This window comes from Haliaeetus albicilla, chromosome Z (assembly GCF_947461875.1).
Source record: "Haliaeetus albicilla chromosome Z, bHalAlb1.1, whole genome shotgun sequence".
NCBI classification, from domain to species: domain Eukaryota; kingdom Metazoa; phylum Chordata; class Aves; order Accipitriformes; family Accipitridae; genus Haliaeetus; species Haliaeetus albicilla.
Genome location: NC_091516.1, coordinates 42,420,627 through 42,435,166, shown reverse-complemented (window position 1 = coordinate 42,435,166; position 14,540 = coordinate 42,420,627). Strand labels below are relative to the sequence as shown.

At 38.9% G+C, this 14,540-nt stretch overlaps 1 protein-coding gene across 4 annotated transcripts in view; it reads left to right on the top strand.

Moving 5' to 3' along the window:
* Positions 1–14,178, top strand: part of HOOK3 (hook microtubule tethering protein 3) — a 104,530-nt gene extending 90,352 nt beyond the window's left edge. For 2 of the 4 annotated variants that reach the window (XM_069776764.1, XM_069776762.1), the window contains 2 exons: positions 1,105–1,241; positions 11,286–14,178. In XM_069776764.1, coding sequence (XP_069632865.1) covers positions 1,105–1,241; positions 11,286–11,301 — 153 coding nt within the window. In that variant the 3' untranslated portion in view covers positions 11,302–14,178. Of the gene's footprint in view, positions 1–1,104 lie in introns of all 4 variants that reach the window. The other 2 variants (XM_069776765.1, XM_069776763.1) reach the window with 2 other exon arrangements.
* Positions 14,179–14,540: the final 362 nt, after the last annotated feature.

The following is a 14,540-nucleotide window of genomic DNA, read 5'->3' as shown; positions in this document are numbered from 1 at the left end:
GCTTACTTGCTGCAGTAAGTGTTCTGAGAAACGACCCCTTCAACTTGGGTGCAAGTTTAGCCCCATGCAAAGGGTGAGCACAGGGGCAAGACCCTCACTTAAATTATTCAAACCATATTCAAACCAGTGATCTGGGCGGCCATACAGCTTTTGCTGGGCCTGTATGCCAGGAGTTTTTTCACCTTCGTCAAATGTGTTCAAGACTTACCTTTGGCAGAGTGTGGCTGCATTGGAACTGTTCTTCAGATAGAAAGAATCCCTGATGTGTAACACTCATGTTTCATTCTGCTTCATCACAGAGTTCAAATTCCTCCTTTCTGTCTTCTCTTGGAAGAGTTTTCTTCTTGCTGTTCTACGTCCTTGTTATGCCCATGAGTAGTAAGCCAAAAACGGTACTTAAGCAGAATGCTTGAATCCTTTAAATATTGAAGGCATTTTCAAGTGACTAGTGTCCTTGACCAGTTTTGTGACATTAGTGCCACTGATAAGCAGAAGAGAAGCCTGAGCTAAGAGCTGTGGTTTAGTAGCCTGTCATGAACTCTAAGAAGAGCATTGATAGCTTTGTCCCTCTTTCTCTCATTAGCCTCTGCTTTTATACACAGCTACACAACCCATCACAGCTTCCCTTGTTTCCTCCTTGCATTTACTCCTGCTGAAAACATACTTTCTCTCAGGATGTGCTCCTGCCATGTGAGCTGGTATTTTCACAGGGGATGACAACACTTAAATTATTTATTTTCAGAAGACAAGTACTCTTCTAGCTCAACATGCTGAAGGGGGGGGAGGGGCAAGGGTGGGGAGAGGAAGCACTTTTGAAAAGACTTATCCAGTTACCATGTGTTCATGTAGAGAAGCATATGTTCAGATCTGGGACACTGGAGGACCTGTCTCTCAATGGTTACTCCAAAACCAGACTATGATGGCAGGGGGAAGAGAACACACAAAGAATTAGGAAGAATATCTTAACTTTATCCTTGAAAATATGTTTGAAATTCAAAATAGCTTAGTCAGTGTTGGTGAAGAAGGAGTTAATAAACTGTAAATGAATAAAGCTGTTCAGTGTTGTGTGTTGGTATTCACTGAGAAGTTTCTCTTTTTCCATAGGGAATGACTCTGCATAAAAAAGCAGCAGAAGATAGACTGGCTAGTACAGGCTCAGGACAGTCCTTCCTGGCTAGACAAAGGCAAGCCACGAGCACAAGGAGATCTTACCCTGGTCATGTCCAGCCAGCAACAGCAAGGTAGAGAAGCCTTGCCCTTAGAAAGAAAACTGCCCTGTGTTCCAGGCCACTTCTGTTGCAAGTGACAACATTCAAGGAAAATCAACCAGCATCCTTTTCTCTTTCTCTCTTGTTACTGCTATTATTTTACAGTTCATGAAAGGGTTTTATTATGGTTTCTCATTGTTCTGTAATGCTTTTTGCTTATATTTTTTTGGAGTCCATCTCTTTCTCTCTGCATTTTTTAAAGGTGCCAAAGTTTTGAAAACATCTAGAGGAGTGCTGTATAATAACAGAGTCTTTATTTGTTTGAAGCCTGGTCTCTTATGAAAAGCCTCATATGGGCTGTGTAGCAATGTAAATTTCTTGTCACAGTTGATACCTTTGTACCTATAAGGGTTGCTATGCTTTATAAGACTGTCTTTGTTCAAAGGGAATTAGGCTTTTTATTTCATGTGCTAACCTGTTGCTTTAAAAAAATGCTGAAAACTCAGTACAGAAATGCAAAATTAGTATATTATTGTGAAATAGATTTGCTACTAAAAAAACTTACCAATGGCAAAAAGAATTAATTTTTTTTTTAAACTCCTACATGCAAAGTTTGCTCTTATTCTTGGCATTTAATAGGGAAGCAGGATGATTTTTTTCAGGTTTTTCTTTATCTGCTGGTGTTACCTCTTTTGCTGGCAGAACTGAGTGTTTTCAAATGGTTTGTTCCACTCTTCTTGGTCAAGTGTATGCTTAATATGTATTATAAAAAGGTTGAGAAATATTTAGAATGCTCTAATATGCTACTGCATAATCCATTTAAAAAGGACATTTGTTTTAAAATTTTATAATTATGGATGAACAGTACGTAATGGATCAAGGCCCCAGTTAATATAGTTGATGTTATTGTATTCCAGTTATCATCCCCTACTAAAAGACTTGCTTTTAATATATTGATTCAGGGTATAATTGTATCAGTTGCCTTACTAATGGTACCAGTGCCTTCAGGTGAGTTTGTTGCTGACTTTGTTGGAAACTGGCTGTGATTTGTTGTACTGCCTTTTTAGCATGTAGCTAGTTAATTGTATGTAACTGATTGTAGCACCTTCATGTTGATCAGTGGGGTGGATGGTGGCCCCTACTATTAATTTAGGTTCTGTTCCTACAAAGTTCTGCCTTTTCCCTGACTAATTCTATGCTCTCCTTATCATTTTTGTCAAATAGTTGATGGGCACAGAGGATCTGAGTATTGGTTGAAAGTTTCATATACATACATTTTGTCGTGATTCAGTTTTAAATATTTTTCATTTAGAGACTGTTTGGACCTAATGCACAGGCAGTCTGGTTTATAAATGTATTCTTTTACCTTATTTTAATGCTCTCCCAAGTGAAGACATTTTTTCATAAATCCCTTTAGAGAAAAGACATACTTGCATTTATTAATCATCTGAAGCTCTATGTTAATTCACAGCTTGGGTGGAATGAGCAAAGGATAATGAAAACAAGCACACCTAGATTAAAGGGTAAGGAACAGGTGAATGACACTTTTAGGTACTGTTTTATCCTCAAATACCTCATCTGTTTTAATCTAGGCTAAGAAATGCATTCAGTGTATGTCTGAAAAAAGTTATCAGTTCTGATTTTTTTTTTTCCCCAGTAATATGAAAACAGATGCTGAAGTCTATTAACTGCATATAGGTTTTGTCTTTTATTCCTCACATTTGGGAAAAAATGATTTTCTAAAAATTCTCTTTACTTATTCAACGTATGACATGTCTGGGCTATGCTTGCAAGATTAGGTAAGAGAGTGAAAGTATCTTCTTGTGCAGAAAGGTAATGATGTAGAGGAAGTTTAGGACAATTTCTGAAGCTCAGTGGTCTGATACACGTTTTGCTCTCTCTTACTGAGATACAGAATACTAAAGGGACAAGAAATCATATGTGTTACCTAGCAAGATGACCACAGTTTGTGTGGGACATCTTTTACTGATCTTACTGTGCAATCCATTCTAGTAATTTGAAGAACTCATTACCACATGCCATGTGCGAACAGGAGCAAGTAAAATCACTTCTCTGAGAAAATTTGATGTTCTTTCTGAGATACAGCATTTTATATCAGCCAGAGAAAGAACCCAAGAATACCTAAAGCTCCGTTTTTACTTTCATGTGGCTGGCTTTGTCTGTTACCAAACTGCTAAAGCCTATTTGTGAAAGCAAGGAATAGCAGGACCTTAATGGGAAGTTTTATCTCTTAATTTTGTCTAATAATTTAATTTCCTGTTGCTATTAATTAGGTGCAGGTATAAAATAACTTGAACACAATCTGCACACTAAACTACTTGCTTTTATTATTTTAACATCTGTTTTACCATTTGTCTCCAAAGTTTGATGACAGGCAAATGCCTCTGATGGTTAGGAGATGAACAAACGCTGATTAGAAGCCTCATTTTTAGCGTTTACTTTCTTATCTCTCATGGTTTCTTTTGTTTCTTGGTGGTTGTTGGCTTTTATCTTCTGCTTTGTAGTTCTGGTTGGTCTTTCCATTTCCCTTGAGATAAGACGCTCAAGTGTTTTCTATAGTTCCCTTCAAGAATATAGAGCATCATTATATAGCATCAAAGACCAAAGCAAGACTAATACTGAATCTGTGCTTTACTGTTGCTCATAGTAATTGTTAGGCAAGATTGAATAAGCATTTGTCTTTTGAGAATTTGCAAACTTGTAGAAATCCTGGTATTTCCCACAATTTCTGTTGATTATAAAAATCTAAAAATATACTGCAGTCTTACAGAAATATACTACTGTGTTGCTATCCAGTTCCAGTAAGTCATTTGTTCTGTCTTCTAATGGTAATCATCAGGAATTTAATTCCTTGTTCTTCAGTGTTTTACTTCTATTATTTGCTGCATACATCTATTCTTAATCTTTGGGTGTGGATGAATGCAGGTGGTGAACATCATTAAACTTTCTCTCTCACAAGAACAGCTTCTTTATTGGAAGGGTTCAGCTTCATTATTTTCCTTGCTTATTATGTAGCTATGAAAGTAGTGTGGTATTAAGAAAAAGATCGGACTCAGAGTGTGACTTCAGGGAATAAGCACATGTATAGATGAGTTACCAGTGAATGCTGTCTGTCTTATCTTCAGTAATAAAAGAATATAAGCAAAAAACCTCCGTAAAACAGAATTCTCTCAGTACATTAGATACTTTTAAGAAGCTTTTAGGAACACTTTTTCTGGGGCAACAAAGACCATTTACATCAAAATTGTAGTGGTAATTATTAAACCAGTGCTATATCCTGCCCTGCTACACTACAAAAAAACCCTGCAGATTGAGGTTAAAGAGAAAAAGCTCTCCAGGGCAGTGATAAAATAGCTGAAGGGTTCATTCGAGTACGTTCCTGAGCACTGGGCTGAAGATCTACCCAGAATAATCTTTCTGAGAGCTTTTAACCAATGCCAATAGAAGGTAACAGTTAAATGAACAAATATTTTTCATTGTTCAGAGCTGAAGCTTAGTTTCTGGTCTTAAAGGATGTGTGTGCAGTCCAGTTCATATACTTCTGTGGAGAGTTAAGTTAGCACATCTGATCAGACATTACAGAAAAGAATGTTCAAGTTCCTCATTTTCTTGATAGCAACACGTAACTACTTGGATCATAACATTTATTTTGTAAGTGCAGTGAAAACTGAGGTGATCTGATTTAAAGGTTGTGTGTGCCACCCACAGTGCAAAGGGGAATAAAGAACTAGAGCACACAGCTTTATATATTGTAAAATGAAGAAAATATGTAATGGGTACAAGATGCTTTTCATTATCTGTTTGGAAATAAGCAGATGGTAATCTTGTCCTGTTCTGATGTCACTTGAGATAGCAGTAATGCTTTGGCAAGTTTTCTGTGTTTTCCTGTTCATGTAAGGAGCACTGGCAATTTTATATTCATTATGTATGCAAAAATTAACAGTGAATATTCCTATTACTGCTTTATGATGATCTTAAATAGTAAGTGGTGTGTGCAAGCTGACAAGAAAACTTAAGAGGATTTCGCAATCTTAAAGTCCTCAGTATTTTGACATGTGCAAGTAGCTTTTGCTCAGTTCTCTAGTATATAAGACTATCCACTTAGCAGCTTCCAGGATGTCTTGGTGTGTTGACATTTTCTGTAGCTTTGGTAATTGGAAAATATTTTAATTTCACCACTTGGTTTTCTTCTAGTTAGTGATTTGGAGGAATACTGTCCTGAATGTGGCTAATTTTTCTTGTTCTTACGAAGCAAAACAGTACCTGAATTTTACGCATTTTATAGAGATTTTTATTCTTGCCCAACATTTTGACTTTTTGCAAGGATTGATGAGGGAGGTATTTTTGCACTCAGTCAGCTATGTAATACTGACTCCTTATGGGTTTTTGCACATATGTTTTAGGTAGAATGTGGACTCTGTGTTTTGCAATAATATTGTATTGTTAAACTTCAATATCTCCAAAGCTAGTTTAGCAAATTTTGCGGGCATTTTCCTCACCAGTATTGTGCAAATAAATAGCTAAAAGAGGTTACTCTGTCAAGAAATACTTTCAAGTTGTGTTTTTTCTTCTAAGCTAAGTAGTCATGCTTCAGGGATGTCACCTACAGAGTAGTTTGATAGCTGGATTATGACTGAAATGTGATATCAGGAAATCAAGCACTTACAAAGAAACCTTTTCAGAAGCCCTTCCTTAGAACAGTTGTATTACCTGATACTAGCAGTATGATACATTTAGCATTCTGTTAAAATGAAGAGGAGAATTGTTATAACAATTTAAATGTAAAGATCAGGTAAGCAAGAAATTCAGTTAATGAGGTTTTGAACCTTACAAACTGCACACAGCCCAGACACATGTCCCCTCCCAAATCTGAGCAGTCCGGCTCCCTTCTGTATTGGCAAGAGCACTGCGTTTTGACTTTGTGCTTTGCATCTGGAGAAAGAAGTGAAATCTTGCATTATCTCCTAAGTTGGTGTACGAGCAAGTAACGAACCTCACTTGTGCTCAGAACACCTCCACAAGCCAAATCATATTATTGGCTTGTGGCAGATGTCAGTTTCTAGGTAGGATCCTAACCATACCTCCAGCTTGTCACTTACAAGGAATCAAGAAAATGTCCTGGCATGACTGATTGCACTGCCTTGCTCCTGTGATCTTTCTTTTCTCTGGAAGTCCAGAAAAGGAGCAGAAGCTTGTCAGTGAATCTGCAGGCTGTAAGTAAAAACAAGGGGTGATTTCTTCAGTTTGAAGGTGGAGGAGACAGATGAAAGCAACTATTAAGTACAAAAATCTGAAGAGCAGTATGTCTTTCACCATTTTGTTTTTTGGTTTTAATTTAAAAATTAAACAGAACCTAAGCTTTTGGAGCTGGGTTTTGGTTTGTTTTTTTTTTTTTTAATTAATTTTGAATTGCAGTTAATTAAGTATCAGAGGCTTTACCTATGTGAATAAGGCAGCAGCTGTCATTATCAGCCACAGCAGCCTTAGACTTCTTGCATCTGGTACAGTGAACCCCCAGAGATTATGACTCTGCTGCCAGCTTCCTTGCACTGTTTGGAGATGTTGAGGACTTATCTGGCTTTGTCTTCTGTTTCGCCTTGGCTTTACATTTGTGGATTCATTGAAATTTTGGGACACAAAGTTCGTTTTTTAAATGTGTCAGCTCATTGAATTAGGTAATGAATGAATGTCGGTTGAGGAGCTCTAGAAAACTTGACAAACCATATAGCCCCATGGGGCATTTAGGCAACACCTGGCAGTATAGCCAAGGCAGCTTCCCAGACAAATTGTTCTGGTGTCAGATTGTAGTCAGTGGATCAGTAGGAGCTCATGATAACTGCAGTAATTAAAGTTCTCATCTATCAGTTGCTAGGGACTGGTTTTGCTGTTAACTTTACTATGGCCCAGATTCTAACCTTTGCTTTTAGGACTTGCCAAGGTAGTGCAGGACTGTACTGAAGCAGATATCTGCATTAGTTGGCTCTGGTGGCATATCAGGAATTTCCTCTGCTGCGTTTGCTGTGTGTATAAAGTCATTTGGAAAACTGCATGTCCTTCAGTCTCATTTGCACTGCATGTTGGTTCTAGAGTGCAAGCAGGTTCCGTTTGTCAGATAAAAATTTCTTCCTGCTGTCTTGTTGTTTTGGATCTCAGAGATTGATCCATACAACATGAAAAGCATTGCTAGTAGAGGGAAATCCAGGACAGTTGCGAAGCCTTTCCTGTCTGGTGGTGACCTTATTCATTGCTTCGCATTAGAGAGGTCCTTTACTAACAGGTGAAGTTAGAATATCACATTTCAGAAAGAGCAACATGGTTATTTTAATCATTACAAAAGTGGTTATTTGTCAGCACTTTGGAGAGCTGTTAACTACTGTAGCGTGGCACAAATCTGAAATACTGTAAAAGCAAGTATTTCCACAGGCATAGGATAGCTTATTCTGCAAATGGAACTTGAATCCCTAATGGTTATCCCTAACTTTAAGAGAAGAGAAAATTAACATAAAGGCCAACTGTTAGCTTGTTAGCATGCTTGTGTTGTTAGCATGGTTGTGAAAACGAGCAGAATTTTAAGAGAAATTCCTAAATGGTGTAATATTTATGGAGTTATAAAATAGCTGTAGTGAGACCATCAGACTTTTGATTTGGATTTGAATATAATATTCATTATGTATTTTAAGATTTTGTAAAGCAGCTATTATAGTTCTCAGTCACCAAAGATTAGTAAGCAGGAGAGTAAACCTATTTTCTGGATGTATCAGTGGTTTCGAGAGAGATTTTAAAGCTTTTATTCAGCGGTATCAGTAAAATCTTGGAATAGTTATAAGCATGACATTACAAAGTCACTATTCTTATAATTTTTAGTCTGCTTTGTATTCTCTGGTTGTAAGAGTTACAAAAATGCAAAGTGGTGTTAATACAGCTCTGAAAGATGCTGTGTTGAAAGGCTCCTTTAAGAAATCTAAAGAAAATACCATGGAGGAAGACATAGAAAGAATAGATACAGAAAGAAATACAAACTTCAGCGGTAAGAAGCCAGTAAGTAATGAAGTTAGGAAGTCTGCAGGAAGAGAAATCTGGAGGCAGTTACTTCAAAGCTGAAGCTTGGTAGAATTATTTGGGAAGAGTGTCGAGTGTTAGACTTGAAAGTGAGCAGACTGCATTGTTCTGATAGCTTTGGTGATTGCGTTACAAAGTACTGCTTACAGACAGAAGATTGTTGACTACGGAAAGCCTGGTCCATCTTGGGACCAAACATAGACTGAACAGGAAAAAAGTAGCTGCTCAGAGAGGATGAGTGGCTGGGTTTTGTGGTTGGTTTTTTAATATCAGATTTAACTTTTGTGAGCAGTGCTTTGAATTAAAAGTTCTTGTGTTGGTAAGTACCTCCAAGCTGGCTAGGTTAGTGAAAAAGGCTGCCATCCTTTTTGTGGCTTCGATGTGCTGGAGTTGTCCCAGTCACTTCTGTGTGTTCAAAAAACCAGAAGAGGACAGTGAGAAGTTAAGATTTTAAGGGATGGATAACCACTTGTAATGAAGTACAGCTAGTGAGATTGGGCGCTGAATATTGAAGGGAAATGCCTTACTAAGAAATAATGCCCCAGGCTGGCAACAAGCCTTCTACTTACAGCTGGAATATTTTGGACTGGCAAGGTAAGGAAGTAAGAGAAAGTCACTCCTCTATAGACATATCATCTGTTGCATAAACTGTCTCTTTTTGAAGATCCTGCAGAAGTAATGACAGGTTATGCTGAGTGAATTTACCCTCACATCTCACATCTCTGTTGTCTTCTGAAATGTTGCTGCCTCAACAGGTAGCTTCAAAATATATTGGTTAATTTTGAGTTCTCCAAGAGAAATTGACAGACAGGTTTTTTTAGATCAAGATTAGAATTTCTAGTCAGGAAAGGGCACTGTCAGATGGATTTCATAGAATCATAGAATGGTTTGGATTGGAAGGGACCTTAAAGATCATCTAGTTCCAATCCCCCTGCCATGGGCAGGGACACCTTCCACTAGACCAGGTTGCTCAAAGCCCCATCCAACCTGGCCCTGAACACTTCTGGGGTTGGGGCATCCACAGCTTCTCTGGGTAACCTGTTCCAGTGCCTCACCACCCTCACAGTAAAGAATTTTTTCCTAATATCTAATCTAGATCTACCCCCTTTGGGTTTAAAACTATTACCCCTTGTTCTATCACTACACTCCTTGTTAAAGAGTCCCTCCCCATCTTTCCTGTAGCCCATTTTAAGTACTGAAAGGCCACAATAAGGTCTCCCCGGAGACTTCTCCAGGCTGAACAACCTCAACTCTTTCAGCCTGCCCTCACTGGGGAGGTGCTGCAGCCCCTGATCATCTTCGTGGCCCTCCTCTGGACCCGCTTGAGCAGGTCCAATTTATTATATCCTTGAAGGAGCATATACTGTCCTGAGTTTACAAGATCTCTCAAAAGTACTATTGACTCAAAGAGAAACCTACAATGTCATTTCTGTTTATGTGCAACAGGACACTTGAAGTGCTACTAAATAATAAGTTGAACTAAGTATTAGCCAGGTGAGGCTAAAGGAATAGGCTATATTCATATATGCACAATAGAATATATACATGCTTATGTAGCTTGAACTTTTAATTTTTTACTACGGTAATCCTTTATTACAGTAAATGCAGTAATAATTTTACTAATTTAACTACAGTAATCTTCATATTATTAATCCTGAACTCTGTAACTTTATGCACCCAAGCAGTGCCAAGCAAGCTTAACAGACAATGATTACTCAAAATACACTCTCGAGGTCTGCTTTGAATGTATTGAATGTGTTAATTTTTTTGAATTTTTATTCCATTTGATTTATGTGTCTGTGTTTCTATTTGTTTTTCAACTATGGTTAACGTTCTGCGTTGGTGAATGAGAAGGAGGAAAAAGAGGGATACGTAAGCTGCAAGACTTGTAGCGGAAGGCAATTTTTTTTGCAATAAGTCCTTGAGTTTAGTTAGAAATATTCTTCCTTATCTATTTAACCTGGATTTTCCTGTCATAAGAACTGTTCTTAGAATCATTTTTGACCAGTGCAATACTAAGGAGAAGGAAATGGGGAGAGAAACAGTTTGCATGCTTTGATTTCTGTCTGGTGAAGCTATTTTGTTCTTTGTAACGTCACAGTGAGTGCAATGCGAAAATGAGAACTAGCTGTTAGTGTTGTGCCATGCTGCATAGGGGTGTTTGTGTTACTTGGGGAAGCTGAAAACACCATAGCTGTGTTAGTAAAGTATTCCACCTATCCACTTACAGTGGCCAAGAAAGAGGGTGCATCAGCAAGGATGGAGAAATATGCCAACCTCTCCAATTCTCTTCCAAACTTAGATTGACTTCCACAGCATTGTGACGTGCTCTTTGGACTGCTCAGTGGCTCCTACTCAGCTTATTTTAACAGGAATACATAATATTTTCTTGCGATTCAAACCTGTATTTGCATGCAATGAATAGAACTTGCCAGTGTAGTGTGGCTGTTGCAGCCTCACGCACAGGATGAGCTTTGATGAAACATAAATGCTTCAAGTCTTCTGTGGTGCTCAGAGCTTGAAGGGTCAGACAGAGTCATTATGACCCTGCTTGTCTTGTAGTATATAATCACATGCAGTATTGGACAGGCATCTTTCACTTTATATTGCTTTAGTTTTTTAACTGCTGTACTCACAGACAGCAGGAATGCCTGAGACTTCTTCCTTGCTCTGTAAACTTAATTTCCATAGCTGTGTTAGTTGAGAATGGTGCCCTGAAGGACTTTACTCAGAAGTGTTTAAATTTGTCTGAATTATGTCTAAATTTAGATACTGTTCAAGGCTGGTTTATTGCTCTTTCCAATTATTGGTGTGTAACTTTCCTGTTAATTTGAAGAGTGGCTCTGGCAAAGATGTTTTCCCCATGAATTTGCACAACTTTCAGTAGAGGCGGCCTTACTAAACTGCTCTAAAAAATACCTGTTCTGTTCTCTGTTTTTTTTAAACAGTAATATGTTATCTGCTTTTTAACTTTCTTCTTTATTCTTTTATTTGCAGTGATGTGGTTGCATGACCTACAGCATTATTATAACAGGGACTGTTCAGTGCATGACTTGCTTTTCTGTCCAGACTGCATAACCAAAACTTAACCAGTTCTACATTTAAGACTCATGGCCATCTGATTTCAAAGGGAGATCTACTTGCAGAGAAGCTTACCATCCTGGGGAGTGGCTTTCCCATTTCCCGCTTCCATTTACTCCTTCTCTTCACAAAAAGTCTCCTATGAGGCTAGAAGAGAGGAAATCCAGTGTTCAGAACTCAACAAGAGGCGTTCTGCAAAGTGACAGAGCACTGTCAGCTCTTCATTTTACTTCTGCTTGTCCACTTTATTTAATTCTGATTAACAGTATTAACACACAGACTTCCTGCAACATTTTCATATACTGAACTATAAAAATCTAGTCTTAATGAGTTCCTAAAAATGCCTTTTGGCCACTGTTAAAATTTCAAAGCACCTGCACCCTTAAAGGATCCACTTTGAATGTTTAAATAATTAAAGCGAAGGAGATGTTTTACCAGGAGAAATGACTAATGAATTGCCGCTTGGCCATCCCATCTTCCTTAGAAAACCAGGCAAGGTTCATCTGATTATCTCCGAGCCAGGCAAACTACCGGGCGGTATTTTGTTCACAGACACTGCCTGCTTCCTTACTATGTATATACACAGTAGTTTGTGGCTGTTGTATTTTTCTCTCTACATTTTAGCTGTGTTGTCGGTTTCTTTCAGAAACTTTTTTTCAATCTGTGTACAATTGTTAAAACAATCTGAGGAAAGAACATGAATGGACATAAGTATGAAAGCCGTCTACACTTTCAGTATTATCCAGACTGTCCTTGCCAGTTTATAATTTGGGTCGTTTATCTTCTATCTGTACCATTTTTTTCTTTTTTCTCCTTATCACAGTCTTAGCTATTTAATTTCCAATTGCACTAGCTTGGCTGTTTCTTTGTATTGTGAAGTTTAGCTATAAGATTTGCCATATATAGACAGTGTAACTCAAATGCTTTGTACTGCCTATATTAATTTAAAAAGCTGCTTATTTAATATTCTTAAATATCTGCACATTTGTACTACTGTATCTTTGTTTTGTATTGGACATCCAGTACTGGTAAGATTCAGAAGTTGAGGGAGTGCTGTAGTTAAGAGGTTTATTATATAGGAGTTAGTATGTAACAAATGGGGATGGGGGCTTTTAAGCCATAGGACTAGCTGGAAAATCTGGAGAGAGTCTGAATGATGAGTACTCTAAGTGGCTTGGTTTTAAGCCCAGTTCTAGACAAACCCCATTCTTGCTCACTTGCATCTTAATCCTGCAAAAATATAAACACATATGTCCTCTGCTTACTCCAAGAATGGTTTTGCTTACTGAGGCGGTAGCATAACCACCAGACCCATTTTCCATGTGAGCACTCCCATACTGGAGAAATGATGTGTCCACTAGTCTCTGCAGTCACTTCTGGTCACAAAACACAGTGTGTGCCTCGTCCGTGGCCCATCAAGTGGGGCTCTGGACAGAGCTGCTTCTCGCGCACTGAGCTGCCTGCGTGTGGTCAGTCCTAAGGGATCCTGACACCCGCTGTGCCAGTGGCATTGTCCAGAATGACTTGGAGAGAAGACAGATCATGTCCCCACCTCTGTTTCCACAGGGGGTCTGTGTTACCTGGTGAAGGGAAGGGCAGGTAGGAATGGGCTTCAAGCAGACTTTGCGGGAGAGGGAAGGATAGGCATTAAGATCCCAGTGAGAAGTGTGTGGCGTGTTCCCTTCTGGATACCATACCAGATGAGGGAGCCTGTGGCTGCCAGGTGCTCTGGCTGACAGTGGTCTGGAAAGATTCCTGGATGGGGGATATGTCTTTCCTGGTCCACCAGGACCTGGGACAGTGAAGTCTGATGTGACCTGCAGGCAGGATCTGGGATTTGGTGGTGACAAGTCAGGTATTCCTGCAGCAGAGGCAGCAGCACTTTCATCAGACTGAGTCCAGCAGAGAGCTAAAGGATTTGTGTCTTTCCAGGTCCCTTGTTAACGTGTCAGGGCAAGCGTTACTAGAAAAACTTCTTTTTGTTGGGTGTTAAAGGCATGGTTTGTTTCTCATTTGCAAGTGCTGCTCCGGCTGGGACCACACTCTGCCCCAAGCCAGGCTGGGTGTAGGATCCCTGAACTCAGGGGCTCTGTGCAGGGCAGGAGGGGATGGCTGTGTTTTCATGCACCTGCCTGCACAGGTGTCCCAAGGTAAAGCCGAGCAGTACCTCATTTCTCCAAGTGGTCTGTGCAAATTAGAGACGAAGTATCATTTGTTCTTGAGCCTGAAGACCTTTGTATGTATGTGTGTTTAGCTTGACAAAAATTGTTTGAGTTCACTAATGCAACAGAAAGATGTCAGGTGTAGCCAGTAACTTTCAGCAAGTGAGCTGGCTACTTTAGTTAGATAAGCCTACCATCTCTGTCATGAAGTGATTGCGAGCTCAAAATTCAGAGGTGATCTCCAGCATGTCGCTGATACACTAACTTCGTTTGTGCTGCGTAGGAAACTTTTACTTTTTTATAGCAGCTTGTTTGACAGTCCTGAACTAAGTGTTGACCAGTTATCAAAGTAACTGTTTGTGAAGTTGCCAGTGATATATTTTCTGTAAAAGAATGGATTCCTAGAGTGTCAAAACATTAATTTCCCATTTCAGTTCATCTATGAATTGTGTAACTACCAGATTGTCATGGTAGCAGTATTAATATACATACCTGTATATAGAAAAAAAAAAAAATACTCAGTAATGATCATTGGAATCAAAAGGTTTAATATTTTTTCCCAGTCAAATACACTAATGCTTCCAAGGTGACAGAATAGTGTACAGTTGTTAAACAAGTTGTAAATAAATGCTTATATAAAATGTAAATGCTTGTTTTTTCTTTATTTGATACTTGGTTATAAATTGAGGCCAAGGTACAGTTCATGTTGAAGTTACTGGGTTGAGCCTGAAGCACTGTTCCCCTGTATGAGGTGATGGTAGCTGGTGGGGGCTTTTGCAGCCAGCTGGTGATTAACAGGGAACTCAGTGGAGTAGGAATAATATGGGTAATAAAAACTTTGCCTTTAAATGCACTTAGAATCAGTCACTCTAGAACACCTGGGAAGAAAAATTGGACTTTTTATAAAGTACAGCTGCACCTGGGCTGCTTTGGTGTCAGCTGGTCTGATTCCTAGATAATACAAATGGCATCTTGGAAATGCATTTCCTGGGTCTGTGGAAAGGAGGGT